The sequence below is a fragment of the Drosophila yakuba genome, chromosome 3R (genome assembly GCF_016746365.2).
Source record: "Drosophila yakuba strain Tai18E2 chromosome 3R, Prin_Dyak_Tai18E2_2.1, whole genome shotgun sequence".
NCBI lineage: Eukaryota > Metazoa > Arthropoda > Insecta > Diptera > Drosophilidae > Drosophila > Drosophila yakuba.
The window spans coordinates 23,821,193-23,838,291 of record NC_052530.2 but is presented as its reverse complement, the minus strand read 5'-3'; the positions used below and the strand labels follow the sequence as shown (position 1 = coordinate 23,838,291).

Here is a 17,099-nt window from a genome sequence, read left to right as displayed (position 1 = left end):
AGTGCTTATATACCGTTTAGGCCGGCTTTTTTGGCCTGGCCCCTTTGTTCTGGCCAGGCTTGTGCGCACGTGCTCGCATTCAGACAACAGACTATTTTTGGCCATAGACATACATGTATTTCCTCTCTGTCTTCTGTCTACTGTCTACTGGCTTAAATGCATGAAAAAGCGATTTTATTACTTTTCACTATTCTGGCTCAGGCACATTTTCCACTTGGAAAATGCGTAGTAATTGGTGCATATTTTTCCTGACTACACATGAAATTTATTTCAGTAACAAGAACTGGCTTAGAAGGAAATATATACAGTGCACGCATGGCTAAGCATAGTTGGCCATTAGTGGTTCATATGGATGGGTGTTTTATTGGAAATTTGATGGCACTATTCCGGGTAAAAGGTGTTGTGGTTAGTTAACTAGTGATTTCCATAGATTTTTGTGGCTAAAAGCTACGTTCAACTTTTAGAAAATCCATGCCAGACATGGGCTGCATAATGGCCTTGTTTTATTCGTCTGTCAGTTGTTGTCTGGTCATTGAAATGCTTGCTGTGCCCAAATGTTTGAGTGTTGGCTAAGTGGCTATGTGTTTTAATGGCCATGTTGCGAAATGGTTAATGCTGGCTAAAGTATGCTATGCTTTTTGTCTGATTTCCGTTCGCCTGGATTTGAAGTGGGCGTAACGCAATTTCCGCTGCTTACGAGCAATTTGCCGCTATTTGGGCACTTTTAATGCATGCTCACAGCGGCGAACCGAATTATGCCATATAAAATTTGTGACTCAAATCGTGTGGCTGGTGTGAGCATGGAGCTCTGCCTCTAGAATTGTAATGGTCAATAAAAATAGAAATAAAAGTAAAAGGGGCAAGAGGCAAGTGGCAAGAGGCAGCAAAATCAACAAGCCGGCCACAAAAACGGGGCATAAATTAAATTGTGCCGCAGTGCAGGATGGATGCATAGAAATGGTCAGGATGTGGGTGCTCTGAATGTGGTGGGGTGGTGCAAGTGCTCGGCCCATTCACAACGCCATTGAGTTGCGTGTTTACAGCACAATTACAACTGTTAGGTTTTATGAGAGCCCAGTTGAACGCATGTTCGGGTTGCTAAATTTATTCTGCACTTTTATGAGCTCCCAGTGTCCCCGTCTCACTGTACGCCCAGGATACACCCATTATACACCCAGGATATCCATCAGCTCCATTCCAGCAGCACACGCACAAAACAATTTCGCAGGCGTGCGTATTTAAAAGCAACACACACAGCACAGACAAACATGCCCTGCTGAATAATTTATTTAATGTCTACTTTTAGGCGCAACCCCCGGCCAAGCAATTGCCATGGCCTTTATTGCACTCGCACGCATTGAAAAGCGTTTGCCCTCCGCCACAATCGCAGCTTGAATTTAAATGGGCCAAAAGCGAGTGGCACTGGCACTGGCACTGGCAGTGGCGGCCCGGAGGGGGTTCAATTTATGAGAAGCCGCTGAATGACCATTAAAACTGACGTCTCGAGTCCATTCCGAATGAGCCATGAATTCGAAGAGGCGTTCGCACGCGTTTTAAACTGCCACGCAAGCATTTACGATTTATGAAAACGACAATTGATTTGCGACCTCAAGGCGAAGTAATATATTTTTAATTTCAGTTAAAAGTATCTCAAGTGCGCGACATCATGTGTATATAGTAGTAGTTTAAGTGAACGGTTGATTTGAAATTTTGTTATGTTTTAAACCCAGCTAGTAACTAAGTTACTGATATTTGTGATACTCAAAGACCTGCATTTATGGCCTGAAAGTGGCTGCGTTGCAGCAGAAGGAAAAGCCAGCCTGCGCTGTGTTGACCAATGCCACTGGACAATTCACGGGCTGACAAAAGCTGGGAGCCGTCGGCCGTTGACGGGCGTAGATGTTGTTCAGGGTGAGGAAGGCCACGAGTGGCTGGTTGTTGGCGTTTCGCACTATCTTGTACATCCACAGGGGCACCGGGTTCTTGTTGCCACTTAGGAAGACATTCCTGGATCCACGGCTCGCGGGCAGCGAGAGCACGCCCCTGGCTCCAGTGCGCACATTCACAAAATTGTTTCCGGTCACCGAATTGCGAACAAACCGCTCGATGGTCTCCCAGTTGCCATCGTTGATGCTCTTGAACTGCGGCACTGCATTCACATACTTAAAGGTGGCGCACAATTGGTCACCAAAGAAGAAGTCCGCCGAGGCGGCCAAATGTCCGCGATTGATGATCACATCGCGGTTGTTGGGTATGTAGTTCTGGTTGTTGCCAAACAGCCTCCTGAAGGTGCCGTGGATATTGCGGACCGTGTAACTGGCCTCATCTGCGCCACTGATCACGCCATCGGAACTGAACTGGACGCAGGGTCGGGTGATATCTGGGAATTTTAAAGAGCACCTCAAGTTACTAAGTGTTCCTCTGAATCTTGATGGGAGAGGATAGAAGCCTGTTTGTGATTAATTGCTTATATATACTTACAGAAGGGCTTTCCGTATATCCGGTGCTGCACGAAGATCGCCCTCACAGCTCTGGTATCGAAGCAGGCGCGATAGAGCTCCAGGAACTGGTTGTTGCCCACGTTGTAGCCCACCCGGAACATGGTGGCCGGACAGCTGCGATCCTGGACCGGCGTGGTCATCGCCGCCGGAGCAGCGGGACAGGTCATGGGCAGCGTTGGCCGAAAGCCTGGCATCTGGCCCGCCTGACAGGTGGTGGCCATTATGTCCCGGGGATTGCACCACATTTGCAGCGTTTCTCCCACCGCCGAACTGGCAGTTCGCTTAAGTGACAGCTGGCGGTTCTGGCCACGCACCATGAAGATGCGATTGGTTCCTTCCACTTGAGCCCTGCTGAATCGGCACTGTCCGTGTGCTTAAGGAGTTAAACTTTAAGTCCAGTAATTGTCGAGAATATATTTTTGCATTACCCAAGGCACAAAATGCCAGCAGCGGCAGCAGAATTCGCAACATATTCGAAAGATTCAACTCGACAGTTAATCGCTTGCAGGTGTATTTATATGGTTCGGAAATCGGAGAAGTGTATGCACAACTGTTTCATTGTCGAATTTTATTGTTTGCATCGACTTGCACGAGCGATCCAAAATTAATTATATTATTACATCATTATTGGTAGAACTGGGTAACGAATTAAAGTTGAAAAAATGTGGCCTACATTATCACCTGGTTGGTTGGCTTAATTACTTCCAGATCAGAGGCACTAGGTAATGTTTAACCCGGGGGGCCTCATGCGGATATTGTCAACTTGTGTGTGCATATGCTGCCATTCGATTGCAAATGCGCCTGGCAGAGTAAATGAAATTAGTTATTGGCCCGATGCCACAACCTGACCAGAACCAACCGAATCACTTTCCATTTACCCAGCGCCCCATGATTTCATTATCGTTGTTTGTTCCACAAATAACATTAGTTCGGTTTGGTTTGGTTGGGTTTGGTTTTGCATTGATTTTGTCCATGTCCAGCTCCTCGTCCACGTCCACGTCCACGTCTACGTCCAGTGGGCAACAACAAGTTGTGTTGTGGCCGAGATTGTGTTTGTTGGCCCATCTGAATGGCTGCATGGCAGAAGCTAGAGCTGTTGCTATAACCAGGCCAAAACGGTCTGATTTTCTGGTTTGTTTGCGGAAAGGTGCAATAGCAATAGCAATAGCAATAGCCAGCATCTCGCATATCCTTGCGAATATTTCATAAATTTATATTTGCCTTCTAAATCCCTTAACGGCTGTAAGCTTTTCCGTTTCTACGGCATGCAGAGATGGCGGCCAAAACTAATACATGCGCATATATAACGGCGACTTAGAGAGCCATGTATATAGTACACCTACCTATGCGTGTGTGTGTGTCTGCCAGGACGTGCAAACTTTGCATGTGTGTATTGGATTCTGCAGGCAAGTGGCAAGGAAGCTTTTTGGGCGAAAGGCACAGACATTTGACTTTTACGCGCAATTGAGCCTGAGAATCCAGGAGAATCCCCGCACGGATGCTATAGTTTGGAGTAGCTCTTAGCAGCAGATCTAGTCCTGCCATCGACGGCCCACTCAGGGCGGCTCTTATAAATATTTATAACAGCCCACTCGACACCCACTAAATTATTAAGTTAATGTGTCGCGCTATTCAAAAAAGGCATCCAACCAGCCGGGGGGGACCAATAAAATTCCGTGACCTCAGCCCCAACCCCACATAAATGTGGTTGTGTGTGTGAGAATTTCACGCGTCCTTCATCCCAGGATCAAAGTCCTGGGTGTCCTGAATCAAGAGACGTGCTTGATGTTTCTGACTATAAGGGTGCGACGATTAATAAGCTCGTTAATGTTGCGCGAAATTATTGGGGAAATGGGAAAAGTTTTGCAAGTCTAAGATTTATAAATGGTCCATGTTTAGAAGTGCAATTATAAGGCCACGAGGACATATGAGTGATGGTAAGTTAACCAAGTTAAAGACCATAAATCAGAGATGGGTCCTGGGGGCGGATGGCGAAAGTCTTATGAAGTTTGCGTGATTTTGCTGGGATCAAGGCTGCTTGCTGTCCCAAAAGTGTCACGGGGCGTATACGTTATGTTGCATACTCGTTTGCCGGCGCTGCTACGTGTGGACAATACGTATACGTACTGGTGTACGGGTGTACGGCCATACAAGTATGCATTTCGGCGTGCCACCTTTTCACTAACATTCCCGAATGCGGTCAGCGGCAGGTGCAATGTTTGGACCCTCGTTCTTCTTTGCCACTCAGCTTGACGTTTATTAAATTTTTCGACCAAAAACCACGGGAAGCGGAAACCAAGGAAGCTGCCAGCTGGACGGAATCCTGGCCAGCGGGCGGGTGGTAGGTGGGGTGGGTGTGCTCTTTATGCTTGGCTGCTCGGCGGCAGCTTAAACTCTTTTATGGGCAAAGAGTCTTTAAGCTTTTCTCCATTGACTGCGGTCGCCTGGGCAAACACTTGCCAAGTATTTCACTTCATTTTACTGTTTTCCACCAGCCGAACGAACACACACAGGCGCTTTATTTGATTCAGAGTTCTTTTTGGGAAATATCATCATTAGGGCTTCACATGCGACGACGTTCAAAGCGAAACGGCTCCATTACATTACAGTTTGCATGGCCCCAATTTCTGGGGCAATTATTTGCTTTGTAGCCTGCCAAAAAGGCTGCCAAAAGCAGCAGGCAGACAGACAAGGCAGCCCGCACATATAGCCTTCTTGCCGCTTTTACACAATTTCCTTCCGCTTTGCTTTGCGCCGGGAAAGTATTACGATGATTTGCATAATTTTAGCGCACCTACAGCAGCCGCAAAAAAAAAAGAAGAGAAGTAAAGAAGTAAAGAGGCCTAAACCACGAATCCTGCAGCGCATCCTTGTGTGCTTGATACTGCGGCCCTTCAAGCTTGCTCGTTTTTTCGGCTCGTCTTTATCTGCTTTGCTTTCACGGGTCCTTTGTTGAGGTGTGGGTCTGGTTTTCAGGATGTTCGAGGGTGTTTTTTCAGGGGGTAGCCGGTAGCCTACATTTTTGTAACTGATGTGCTGCGTTGGCTCTCTCTCTCACCCTCTGTCTTCTTGAATCCGCTCCTTATCTTTGTGCCTGATCGAAATTGCTTTTGTGTGGTTGGACGGGGACGAAGGACTTGCCGGAGGACCTCAGCTCATGCCTCCCCGCAAAAATATCCTTCTGCTCATCTGCTTGGCTGTTGCTGTTGCTATTTTAATTTCAGTCATGTGTGCAGCCCCTTTTTTTGCTGTGGATTCTTTTTAGGCACTTTTGCAATTTTCTGCCTGTTTTGGGCTAGATATTCATATCAGCCCTATTCATATTATAGCTATTTTCCGCTATAACTGTTACTGATTGCCGCTTTGTGGCAGCATTTTTTCACCCATACCCATATACCGCTATGCAAACCCATGAGCACTGCCATTCCGATTGCCATTCCCATCAGATTCTTCCTGCCGCCGCCCCTCGATTTTTGAGCAGCAATTGAGATGCAAATTGCTTTTGCCTAGAATGATTTGAAAATAATTCAGTTGGTTAGCATTTTTGCCTTTACATATTTCGCTCCTCTTTTATCTGAAATTCCTGCACTCGAATTAATTTGATTCACTGGCGATAATCTTTAGCTTTAAAGTTGCGCATTAAATTTTCAATCATGATTTGGGCTTTGGCTTATTTTGATTGCTGAATGATTGAGTACCAGGGGAGTTCACTTTTATGATTTCATCGTAGAAAAGCCTATTAATGTAATGATCAATATAATTTTAAGGTATGTGAATAACCAATAACTCTGGAATGAAAACACATATAGCCTTGATATTTTGGCACGACGTGGGAAATACAATTTGTATAGAGTTTCGGTGACTATTTGGACTTAACGCCACAAACGGCATTTCCTGGCCATTGTGCTGTTGTAGAACAATACATGAATTTTCCAACGAATTTCGTTTGAGGTATTTCTGGATCAGGGTTGCTGCAAATTTTTGTGTGTCCAAAGAGGCACATTTATTATCGTTGTGGACACCAGGCCACATATAGAAAACGTTTTAGCGCTTGTCGCTGCCACATGGCGCTTGCATTTCCTTGTTCATTTTCATTTGCAAATATTTATTTGTACATTTCCTCCTTGCACTATTTACCCACTTCCGTTGCAAAATCCTCCCCCCTCCCCCACACACACACACACACACTCACAAACATTCACACACACTTCACAGATACACAGACACTAAGGGCTTTCATTTTCACTTGCCAGAAACTTGGCAAATTGCTGACCCAGAGACTCGAATGCAGTGCTGCAGATGTGAGTGCAAAATGCGACGTTTTAGTTTTCATTTCGGTTTCGGTTGGATTCGGCTTGGGGTAAATGCCTCCCTGCAATTTGCTAAAACCTAGCCAAAATGCCAAGCCCTTCAGGCGATGTGCAAAAAAGGAGGCCAAAGCCAGGAGCTGAGCCCCGAAAATACAGCGTTGGTTTTATATATTAAATTCCTAAAAGCAGGCTACTTTTGAATAAAATTTCTAAAAGGCTGTGCCCGAGAATGGCTGTCATCCATTCACTTGATACGCCAAGAGAGCTGCCCAATTAAGTGCAACTTATCAAGGCAATTGATTAATTGTCTCATGATTCTTAAGCCAGCCCGGCTGGTTGATTTAAAGCCGCCCAGCCGGAAAGTCCTGTGCACGGAAGGTCGCCATGGGAAATCAGTTCTGCAAGTCCTGCCAGAAGCTGAGAACAGGAATTCGAAATCAGGAATCAGGAATCCCGACGCTGACATGCACATCATAAATGCTTAATGGCCACACACGCACTGCGACTGCAACTGCGACTGCGACTGCGACTGCGATTGCAACTGCAATTGCATGTGAAACTGCTTGTGAATCTGAATCCGCATCTGAATCCGCATCCTCGCCTGACATTCGACTGCGAAAACTCGAATTGCCGGCAATCGGAGCGGATGTCAGGAATCGCATCGAGATAACTCCATGTGCATTGCGTGTCTGTTAAATTAATAAATAATTGCTCGTTCAATTTGCCGCTGCCTGTACTCCATCTGTGTCGCACTTGGCTCCGGCAGTTTGCTCGTCCTTTCTTCTCCATCGATGTCCGGCGTATGAGAAACACGGCCATGCCAATGGCAACTGGCCAGTTTTCAGTTTTCCCGGCTTTCCTATGCTGCTTTTTCGCGTACACACACCTGTCCGCAGTTGAGCCAGATTAATTGCCTATTTACCTCTCTCGGCAAAAATCCCCACCCCCACCCACCATCCACCCACTTTCGCCTTTGTTTAATGATAAGCCATGGCCGAAAATCTCTGACACTGACATGCTAATTAATAAATTATTTTGCAACAAATTAATTAGATCGCTGCGGCTGGTGAAAGTGATTGGTCATGTTGCGGCATGGCAAGTCGAAAGGAGCTGGCATTCGGAATTAAATGAAGCGATGGGTTAACTTGTCTGCTGATTGATGGGTGTCGAAACTTCACTGCAATGGAATGAATTTAAAAACCAACGTAAGTACTATGCTTTCATGGCCTACTAGCGCTTCTATTTATTAATTGTATGTTCCATTCTTCAACACTTTTTACATTTTAACCCATCACCCATGGTGACCCCATCATTGGTCCTAGTTTTCTTGCCTTTTGTTCTGACACGCACGGTCCCCTGAGTCGGCGTCTGTCATCATTAAAATGAATTATCTTCGTTCGGATCAGGTGGGTTTTTTTTTGTTTTTGCTGACCCCTAACTAATTTGATAATAAATATTTTAATTAAAGGTAGGTAATTATTGGCCAATGCCTTTATCGCATGCTCAAGCTTTTGAGTTAATTAAAAGGAATGTTGTTGTTGCTGTCAGTTTGTTTTTATTTGTGCTGGCAAAATAGTTGTTAAAGTTTTATGACAGCCACATAAAATATGAATTCCGTCTGCTTTCAATTACAAAAGCAGAGCAGAAAAAACAAAGCAATTTCTGTTTAAATATCGTTTATTACTTTGCGCTCAACCATTAATTAAGGGCAAATGCCGGGCGATTATTGCGTGCCGGACGGACCAACTTGCCGCACCCGTGACCAAGTGACCGTCCGTCCGCCCACCTGCCCCTTGACCCCATCGCCCCTCTACCCCTCCAGCCCCTCTACCCCTCTTGCCCCTCTAGCCCCTGGCCATAGAATAGCATCTGGCATCTTGGCGAAGGGCAAATGAATGCGGAGACAATTAATTGTTGCGCTGTGTGTTCAGTTCGCGCTTTCAACATTTCATCTGCAGTTGTCAGTTACTTTTGTCGTAAGCTTCAGTCCGCTCTCGAAACCCCCCACTGCCCCCCAGGAGCTCCACTCCTCATCATACCATACCATACCATCATCCCCACTGCAGCACGCTTATGATAAATGAGTTGTTTTCACAATGCGGTGGCACAATCCGCCGCCTTTGTGTGTGCAGCGAGCATTTAATCCTTTGGGCTTCAAGGCATTTCAAGCGGCCATTCATTTAGTTTCCATTCCCAATGCAGGAGCCACTTAGCGCGATACCCTCGGCAACGGGCATAATGAGCACCCGGTCACCAAGGGTCCGTATTCGGGAAGCATTTTGCACTCAAAAAAATCTGGCTAAAATTTAAATATTATTTGAATGAGAAAATACGCGCTACTAAGTTCGATTCGATGCAGATACTTTTAAGGAAGCATTCTGCACTCCAAAAAATGTGGATTAAATTTAGATGCTGCTAAGTTGCACTCTGTGCAGATAGTTTTAAGCAGCTTATCGTTATCAGGCTGTTAATGTAAAACCCTACCCATGCCAGTATTCTAATTACTTCTGATTGGAGAAAGTTGCACGTCAAATCCAGAGCGCATCCCTTTTGCTTCCCATAACTTTGGCCACAAGGTGGCAGCTTTCCCTAAAGTTGAAACAATATTTTTTCGAGTGTGAGTGGTTAGTCTGGCAGTGGCATAAATAGAGTCGCTTTAAAGCAATCCGCAACTGAACAGGAAAAGTTTGCTGGGCCAAGTTCGCGCCCAGTGCCCAAGTGGTGGGTGGCATGTTGCATGGGCATGTTGCAACTTGCAGCGGCCAACTGGTAACTGGTAACTGGGAACTTGCATGTGCTGCTGGCACATTCAGAGGAAAGTTTACCACTTCGGCTTTGGCCAGTTTGGAGAACACCTGGGTGCTGCATAAAGCACATGCCCATATATTTATTTAATGCTGCCAAAGGAGCACCCCACAACTTTACCGGAGCACTTGGCCAATTAATCTGTCAAGGACCAGCACACAATGATGATGATGATGATGATGCGTTGTGGTCGTGGTCGTTTGGGAAAAGTGATTGGAACGGTTTGAGCCGTATCCCACTGTGTGCATATTCGATTAACCAAATCCCGATGGAAGCGCGTGCCACAACTTTTGTAATATATTATTTTGCTTATTTTGTCAACAGAACTTACAAATCCCCCCACTCTGAACCCACTGGGCTCCTGACAAGCCGCCGCAATGCGACCAAATCACATATAAATTATTGCGTCAAATTGAAGCTGCTGGCCGACCCGAAAGCCGATTTAAAACTTGACACAGTGTGACAGATATACACATGTGTATTTATCGCACGCGGCCCAGGTCGTATCGCAATCCCGCACATAAGCCGAAGGTATTAAATATTTCACTTTTTTTTAACTTTAAGCATAGTCTTATGCCTTGTTTTGCCCTCTCGAAAAAGCGGAAAATCCTGAAAATAAGCCGAATATGTGCGCTCGCTTTCTATGGTATCATGTCTATCGAAGAAGCATACCGAAAGTCTCCAAAGGAGCTTAGCATTCAAAAAATCATACTTGAGAGCAGCTTTGTGACAAATTTGGAAAAGTTTTGATTGTACTCAAATATTTATATGTGCCTGAAACAGCTTAAATATCCTAAGACCGTTGCTCAGCTAAATATTATGTACTTCATTTATATCCGAATGGATAAATTAAAAATCTATACTTTTGTTTTCACTTTTGGACTTGCCAATATGTTCTATATTTTTGTTGATAGGACCATGAATTCTGCAAGAGCCGGGAAACAGTTAATAAAACACACAACTACCAGGGAGGCAACAATTTGATGGGAGAAAGAGTACTTCCCCCAGCACGAGTCCAATGCACGACGAGCTCCTCATCGCTCTTCTGCTGGAGGAAGTGCAGCGGGTTCTTCTGCTCAACAGGTTGCTCCTTCGGTTGTTTCTTGATGGCAGAGCCGCATTTACCTTTGGGATCCAATTTTGACTTGCCTGCATGCGGTACATGAATTCTCCTATTTATGGTTGGCAAGTATGTGAAAGGACTCACGAAGACATGGCTGCTTGGCTGGTTGAAATCCGTAGGTTTCCAGTACTCGACGGGGCATTTTGTTTGTCCGAAATCGAGGCACAGAGACTTTGCTAACGTTTATACACTTCTCACATCTACACACTGTGTGACACGTAAGTCGTGGTAAATCGTTTGCTTCCAACGTTCACAAGCATGTGAATAATCCCTCAATTGTTATGGGGATCATGACGCCTCTGGCGCGGTGTACACAACATATTACCCATCCGCAGCGTTGTCATCGTTCCGCTGATAAACCTAAAGAGATTTGTTGCGCATCCATCAAAGTGAGCATTCTTATTATTCAAAGTACTTACACTTACACTTGCGAACGAACGTTTCGGGCAAGTGCGTGTCCTGTTTGTGTTTGTGTTTTGCTGGCTCCTGGTTCTGATATGTTAAGGAGCAACAGTGGCAGAAATCCAAATCCATGGAGCGCAGATAAAAAGTAAGCGCCACAAAAGTGGCACACTCACACACACACAAAATCCATTAACTAAAGTGTCAATTTAGTGACAGAGATAAAACGTCACACGCACAAAGACTTGGACTTGGACTCATCCACAAAACGCACACACACGCATATGTCCTTGCGGGGCGGCCAAGGAAAAGGAAAACAAAAAGAGGGGAAAGTGGGGGACAGGAGAATGTCAGTGGAACTGCCTTGCCTTGGCAAATAGCTGTACACAATGAATGACAGCACTTTGTATTTTTCCAAGTTTTTTTCCTCAGCATTTCCATTCCATTCCACTGCCATTCCTTGCTCCTTTGGCTGTTGCGTGCTTTCTTCGTTATTTGTTTGCTCATGTCAAAAGATCTTAGGATAAAGTTATCGTTATCAGTTTTTGTGCCATTGTCTGCCTTTGCTTGGCTAGGTCAAATCACCTGTTACGTGTCACATGCTCTTGTCTACGTTACGCATACGCCGCATGGTCCACAGGACCCTTAATAAGCAATTGCATGCTTTGAAATGAACGGGTGATGTCTGCACAAGGCTGCAACAAAAAGTGGCAGGCAAACAGTAAGCACAATAGTAAGAACAAAAGAAACCACCAATTTCAATGCAACTTTTTTTTGGTGCGTAATTCCTTGGAAATAACAGAACAAGTGTTTGCACAAAAAAAGCTACGAATATATTGTTCTTAGTTTTTATCTCAAGGCAGTGGTAATCAACTTGTTTCAAAAGAAATACCATATTTCGTGGTATTATACGTGGTCACGGGTGTTACAAGGAGCTCAAAAAGGAGTGCGAATAGGAAGCACAATCGAAAATTGAAATGCGCTCAAAGACGAACCGCAAGTGAAAACTGTTTTTATGTTTTGTTCCATCATTTCCTGGCTTTTCTGCCACTGACGCTTCCTTTGGCGAATTGTCTTGCAGGCATTTCGTATGCATCACGCAATACCGCAAAGCGCCACAATGTGCAAGTCAATAGAGAGAGCCAGCGAATTGAAGAAGTGGCTCCACCAGCTTTCAATCCATTGCCTGCCAATCGAGAGTGCGGTGCGTGCTCCAAAAATTTCCACGACTTAGCAAACATCGCCACTTCGAGCACACATAAGCAGGGCACTGAAAATGTTTCGATGATGGCAGGCAGGCGTTTGCTTTTATGCAAAGTCGGGCAAATTGTATAAGCTGCATTGAAATTCAAGAGCAGACGCAGCAGAGTCACTGATAAATGACAAGCTCGTGCGAATGCAGCTTCATCTCCATCTCGGCCACTCGATCCATTCGCACCATTCGCACCAGCAGGCAGCTTGAATTGGAGACAACAGGAGTGCCATAACGATGCCACCTCGATGACACCTCAATGCCACCTCGTGTGGCAGCAAAAAATGGGAAAAAAATGGCAAAAAATAGATAAACGTACGGCAGGGGCGTGTAAACTGAGAGGAATCGCCCGACACGTTTTAATTATTGGCCCAAAGGGACGGCGGAGCAGGCGGTGCAGCCCTTTGGGGGCTGAGCACTTCATTAGGCCCATGGCGCGGCTCTAAGTAAGACACGCATATTTTTCATACTTTACAAAATCCACAAGCGGAGCGGAGCACAATTATTCAAAACAGCCGCACAGCCCAAGCCACCCGAAATAAAAGCAAAGAAAAGGGAGTATAGTTTATGGAACGACTGCGACATACCCTTATCAAATGGGGTTGGGTACCATCAAAAAGCGGAGTTTGGAAATATAAAAATAATATACATTTTACTTTTGTACAGTGGTTAATCGTAAGATCTAATATATCCTGTATTCTAAATGTACCCGAATGCAGTATACCCTTTACTCGATGATTACCGAGCACGGCATGTGGAGATGGGAAGATTGGAGGATTGGGAGATTGGGAGATTGGGTGGCCTAGACACGGGTACTCCCTTACACGACATTGACTAATGTTGATATGTCGTCGTTTTTTGTTGTCGGTTTTTCCCAGCCTTTGCCTGGTGGTTTATTTTTGATGTGTGTGCAGTTGAGCTTTGGCGACGTGCGTCTCCGGCGCCGAAGGACGCTCGGATGTTCGCATGCCAGGATGTGGGGAATGATGGGGGATGTTGGGGGATGTTGGGGGATGCTGGGGGGACTCATCGGGATACTCGGATGCGGGCATACTCGGATGGTCGTCCCTTTTGTAGCAATTGCTGTCGTTGCTGCCAATTTGCTGCTGTGCGTTTTGTCCTGTGACAGGAAGCGTAGGCTTCTATTGCGCCTCTTTCAGCGTGAGTATCGATGTGTGTGTGTGTATCCTTCGAAGGGGGAGTGGGTTGTGGGTGGTTACGTTCTGACGTGACACATGGTTGTAAAGGATTTTCTTTGATGATGTTATCGTTAATGGTGCATGGTCGCAGCTCAGCTCAGTTCAGCTCAACTCGGTTCGCTTCGGTTCGGCTCGATTTCGCATCAGTTTCAACTGAAGCTGAAGCTGAAGCTACAGCTCGACATTGGCAGATCGTTAGCGCGCCCAGCTAACTTTTGCCAAACGTCTGCTCCTTGAATAATGATGCTGTTGATGTTGCTGCCACACCATATCGCCCACTCATCGGAGGGGAGTGGAGGGGTATGGGGCGTCTTTAAAAGCAGGACTTAATTCATCCCACCGGATTGTATTCAAAACAAAACAACAAAGCAATACATTTTAATTAGCCACCCGGGTCCAAGAGCCCAGTGCTAATTCAACCGGCTGACCATTGCCAGGCAAATAAGCTCGGCGACTTGTTGTTATGTCATGTTTTCGGTTGGCGGCTTTGTGTCGCCGGAGTGTCGTTGTTGTTATTGTTAATTACCTGGCGGTGGACGTGAGTGGGACCGGGACTGGGACCGGGATAAGATGAAGAAGTCCTCCGGCCTCCTAGCTTCCCGAATGGAATGCTAATTAAAATTGAAGGGCTGAGAGACTGGTGTGGTGTGGTGTGGCAACAGTTCTTGGCAAGTTATTTGGCTTAATGCGAGCCGCATGTCTCTTAATACTCGAGCAAACTGATTGCCGGCCCAACCAGATGGAACGGAATGCACTCAGCTTCGGTCATAATGCAGCACTTAATGTCTTATTTAATTTAACCACACAACATAAATTCATCATGAAATGGGGCTGGAATTCAATTTCCTGCTGCAATATGCAATGTGCATTCTGGCTCTGCATTAAAATTCTTATTAAATGATATGCACTGGCCGCATACATTTCCTTCTCCGGACGCCTTAACAACGGCCCAATGTTTGGCCACAATAATGCAAAACACCAGGCAACATAAATATCCAAGAGGAGCCCGAATGCCTGCTCCTTGGCTCCTAGCAGCTGGAAGCCACAAAAACCTATGCTGACCGCACATTAATTAACTTGGGGGGGCACCACACACAGATATTTTCTACAGATGCTCAAACAGAATGCTCCCAAAATATATATGTACATACATACATATATATACGAGTATAATGCGTATACGCAGCGTTGGCTTTTTGGGGTGAGTGCGTGTGTGCATAAATCATTTTTGAATTGGCAGCCGTGCACCTCAAATTTGCGATGCAATCTATTACGAACTCTCGATAGGTGTAAACTTATTCGGTTGATGGCGTAATTTATATGCCTACTCGGCACGCCCCTTTGCTGTTTGCCCGTCTAATTAGCCGGTGGAAAAAAAAATGGGGTTCGCCAAAACTGCAGGCACACAGGTAAATTGTAACAACTGCAGTTTGGCTGTCTAGTCAATTAGCTCAAGCGTTCGGTTAATGCGAAACTTGGCTGGTTAAATGGAAATTGCAAGGCTTGTTCAACAATTCGCAGTCGTGTTGAGCATGGCTGTCATTGCTGTTGTTGCAGTTTCAGCAGTTTCAGTAGTCGCATGTAGCCTAAACAAAATAACAATTTTGGTTTTACATTTTACATGCATGCACCAGGCAGGACTCCTCCTGATGTCCTTACCAGCGAATATCGTAAGGGCTGCTCTTAGGGGTTGAAACTCTTCGTTCTCTTCGCTGGTTTAGTACAGTAGAAAGCTCTCTCTCTCTCTCTCCATGCTGGAAATCCTCTCTGTGGTTCGGGTTTCGCGGTTCGTATCCTTTGAAATCCGATTACTAGGACAACGACAGTTCAGTTGCCTTTTGCCACTCAGCGGTTTGCTCTCGAGCGTTTAGCAGGAAATCATGCCAGGACTTAATGCGTAAACTATGTACTTTATTAGTTCAGCAAGGCCCGTGGGCCAAGCGGAGATTCATATTCTGATTCAGATTTAGAAACACCCTTTGCACTTTCAGCTGTTGTTGAGCAAGAATCCATCTTCACAGCTGCAGTTACAATTACATACAACTTGCTTACAAGTAGTTGCCCGTGGTAGTGGCGAGATGAACTGATTTCATTCAGGACACGTGACAAAATGCTGGCACTAACCCCAATAGTTTTGCCACCCGCTGGCTGTTCGTTCTCTTGTTAAGTTTTATGATATTTTGCTTATAAATAATGAATGCATATCGCTTGGCTCCTCGCAGGAGGATACCCCAGGACGAGGAGGACTCTCAGGACGCCTGGGTGTCTGCTGAGCAGGGGTCACGTTCATTGCAGACGTTTCACACCAATTACTCGCAATTTGCATACAACAGAACCGCATGCAAATGACACAATGCAAAGTTATCCACGTCCTGTTCCCGATTCCCGGCTTCCCAGCTTCCCAGTTTTTGGGAACCCAAGTTCCTAGATCCCCCCACCTCGTTTTCTGCTCCCCCATTTGCATTGGCCATGCATCTCAAATGTAATCAACGAAAGCCGAAACCAAAGCAAACTTTGCTCCCTAACCGCCAACCAACCAGGCAGCCAGCCAGCCAGTCAGTCTGACGTTGACTCTATTAAGTAATGAATTAAGATGCGAATCGAGATCAATTGTTCGAAAACGCCACAGCGTCGAGTTTCGGCACTCGGCTCTTGGATTTTTGGGTGGGCTGCAAAAATGCATTGGGCAAATTGCAAAAGTTTCCACTTTTCATTGGTTTTGCATCGCATCGGAGTTAGATAGAGAGAGAGTTCTGGTCGCACTTATAAATTAATGATTTCCCCCGAAAAACTTTCTGCCACTGTCAGTTGTGTCGATTTGCCAGGACTCTGACGTAGCCTCTGGCAATCATGGCTATTCTGGCTGGTTGGCTGTTTGACTGGCTGCTTGGCTCGATGACTGACAAGTAATCAATGGCACAGTCACAGTTCCTCGATTGTCGTCCACTGCTTAACGAGGTTTAATTGTGTCCCCGTTAGCCGCGTTTAATTAACAACCGCATCATATGCACGGGGCGGATAAGTAACATGTCTCGCGTACCCCATGTCGTATGCGTGACGTGTCATTAGCCAACCTATAAATACCATTGGCCCCTAATTAATTCGTCGAGCTGTAGCTCCCGAATTGGTGTATTGGTGTAAGTGGCGTTTCAATTTCACTTGAATAATTTATAAAAGGCGAATCGTTAATTGGCCCAGACGGAGCCATATGCGTGCGATGTCATAAGCCAAGGTTCAACAAGTGCCAAATGAAATTTGCCGCCGATTTTCCTCGGCGTCGCCTTGTTTGCAAAATAAACATGCGAAAAAAATTGTTGCGCTGTAAACAAGCAGATAAGCCCTTGGTATAAAACCCACATATACCGCCTGTATATACAAGTTACAATGCATATGAAGATGGGCGCCGACTGGGGAATACTTAGTTAGGTTAAGAAAAATCAATCATTAATCATTAAAATCAATTTCATTCATTCATAGGGCTTAAAGTATAAATAAATATATATAGTT

The 17,099-nt window shown here is 45.5% G+C and overlaps 2 protein-coding genes across 2 annotated transcripts; both read right to left on the bottom strand.

Annotated features, from left to right (window-relative positions):
- Window positions 1-1,595: 1,595 nt before the first annotated feature.
- On the bottom strand, window positions 1,596-3,310 carry LOC6538153. Its single transcript, XM_002098651.4, has 3 exons — window positions 2,930-3,310; window positions 2,482-2,874; window positions 1,596-2,380 (listed from the first exon to the last, which is right to left on the bottom strand). Exons 1-3 carry the CDS (start codon window positions 2,970-2,972, stop codon window positions 1,776-1,778), a joined length of 1,041 nt encoding a protein of 346 aa, XP_002098687.1. The 5' UTR covers window positions 2,973-3,310; the 3' UTR covers window positions 1,596-1,775.
- Window positions 3,311-10,479: 7,169 nt separating this feature from the next.
- LOC6538152 lies at window positions 10,480-10,974 on the bottom strand. The gene is made up of 2 exons (XM_002098650.3): window positions 10,824-10,974; window positions 10,480-10,765 (listed from the first exon to the last, which is right to left on the bottom strand). The coding sequence occupies exons 1-2, from the start codon at window positions 10,879-10,881 to the stop codon at window positions 10,578-10,580; spliced, it is 246 nt and encodes an 81-aa protein (XP_002098686.1). The 5' UTR covers window positions 10,882-10,974; the 3' UTR covers window positions 10,480-10,577.
- Window positions 10,975-17,099: the final 6,125 nt, after the last annotated feature.

What these genes read in the sequence shown, in the direction of transcription:
- LOC6538153 (XM_002098651.4), bottom strand. Translation starts at nt 2,972, where the DNA reads ATGTTGCGAATTCTGCTGCCGCTGCTGGCATTTTGTGCCTTGG. An exon ending in GCTGGCATTTTGTGCCTTGG is followed by an intron (nt 2,875 to 2,929) that starts GTAATGCAAAAA and finishes TAACTCCTTAAG; the next exon opens with CACACGGACAGTGCCGATTC. An exon ending in GATATACGGAAAGCCCTTCT is followed by an intron (nt 2,381 to 2,481) that starts GTAAGTATATAT and finishes TAAAATTCCCAG; the next exon opens with ATATCACCCGACCCTGCGTC.
- LOC6538152 (XM_002098650.3), bottom strand. Translation starts at nt 10,881, where the DNA reads ATGCCCCGTCGAGTACTGGAAACCTACGGATTTCAACCAGCCAAGCAG. An exon ending in AGCCAAGCAGCCATGTCTTC is followed by an intron (nt 10,766 to 10,823) that starts GTGAGTCCTTTC and finishes TACCGCATGCAG; the next exon opens with GCAAGTCAAAATTGGATCCC.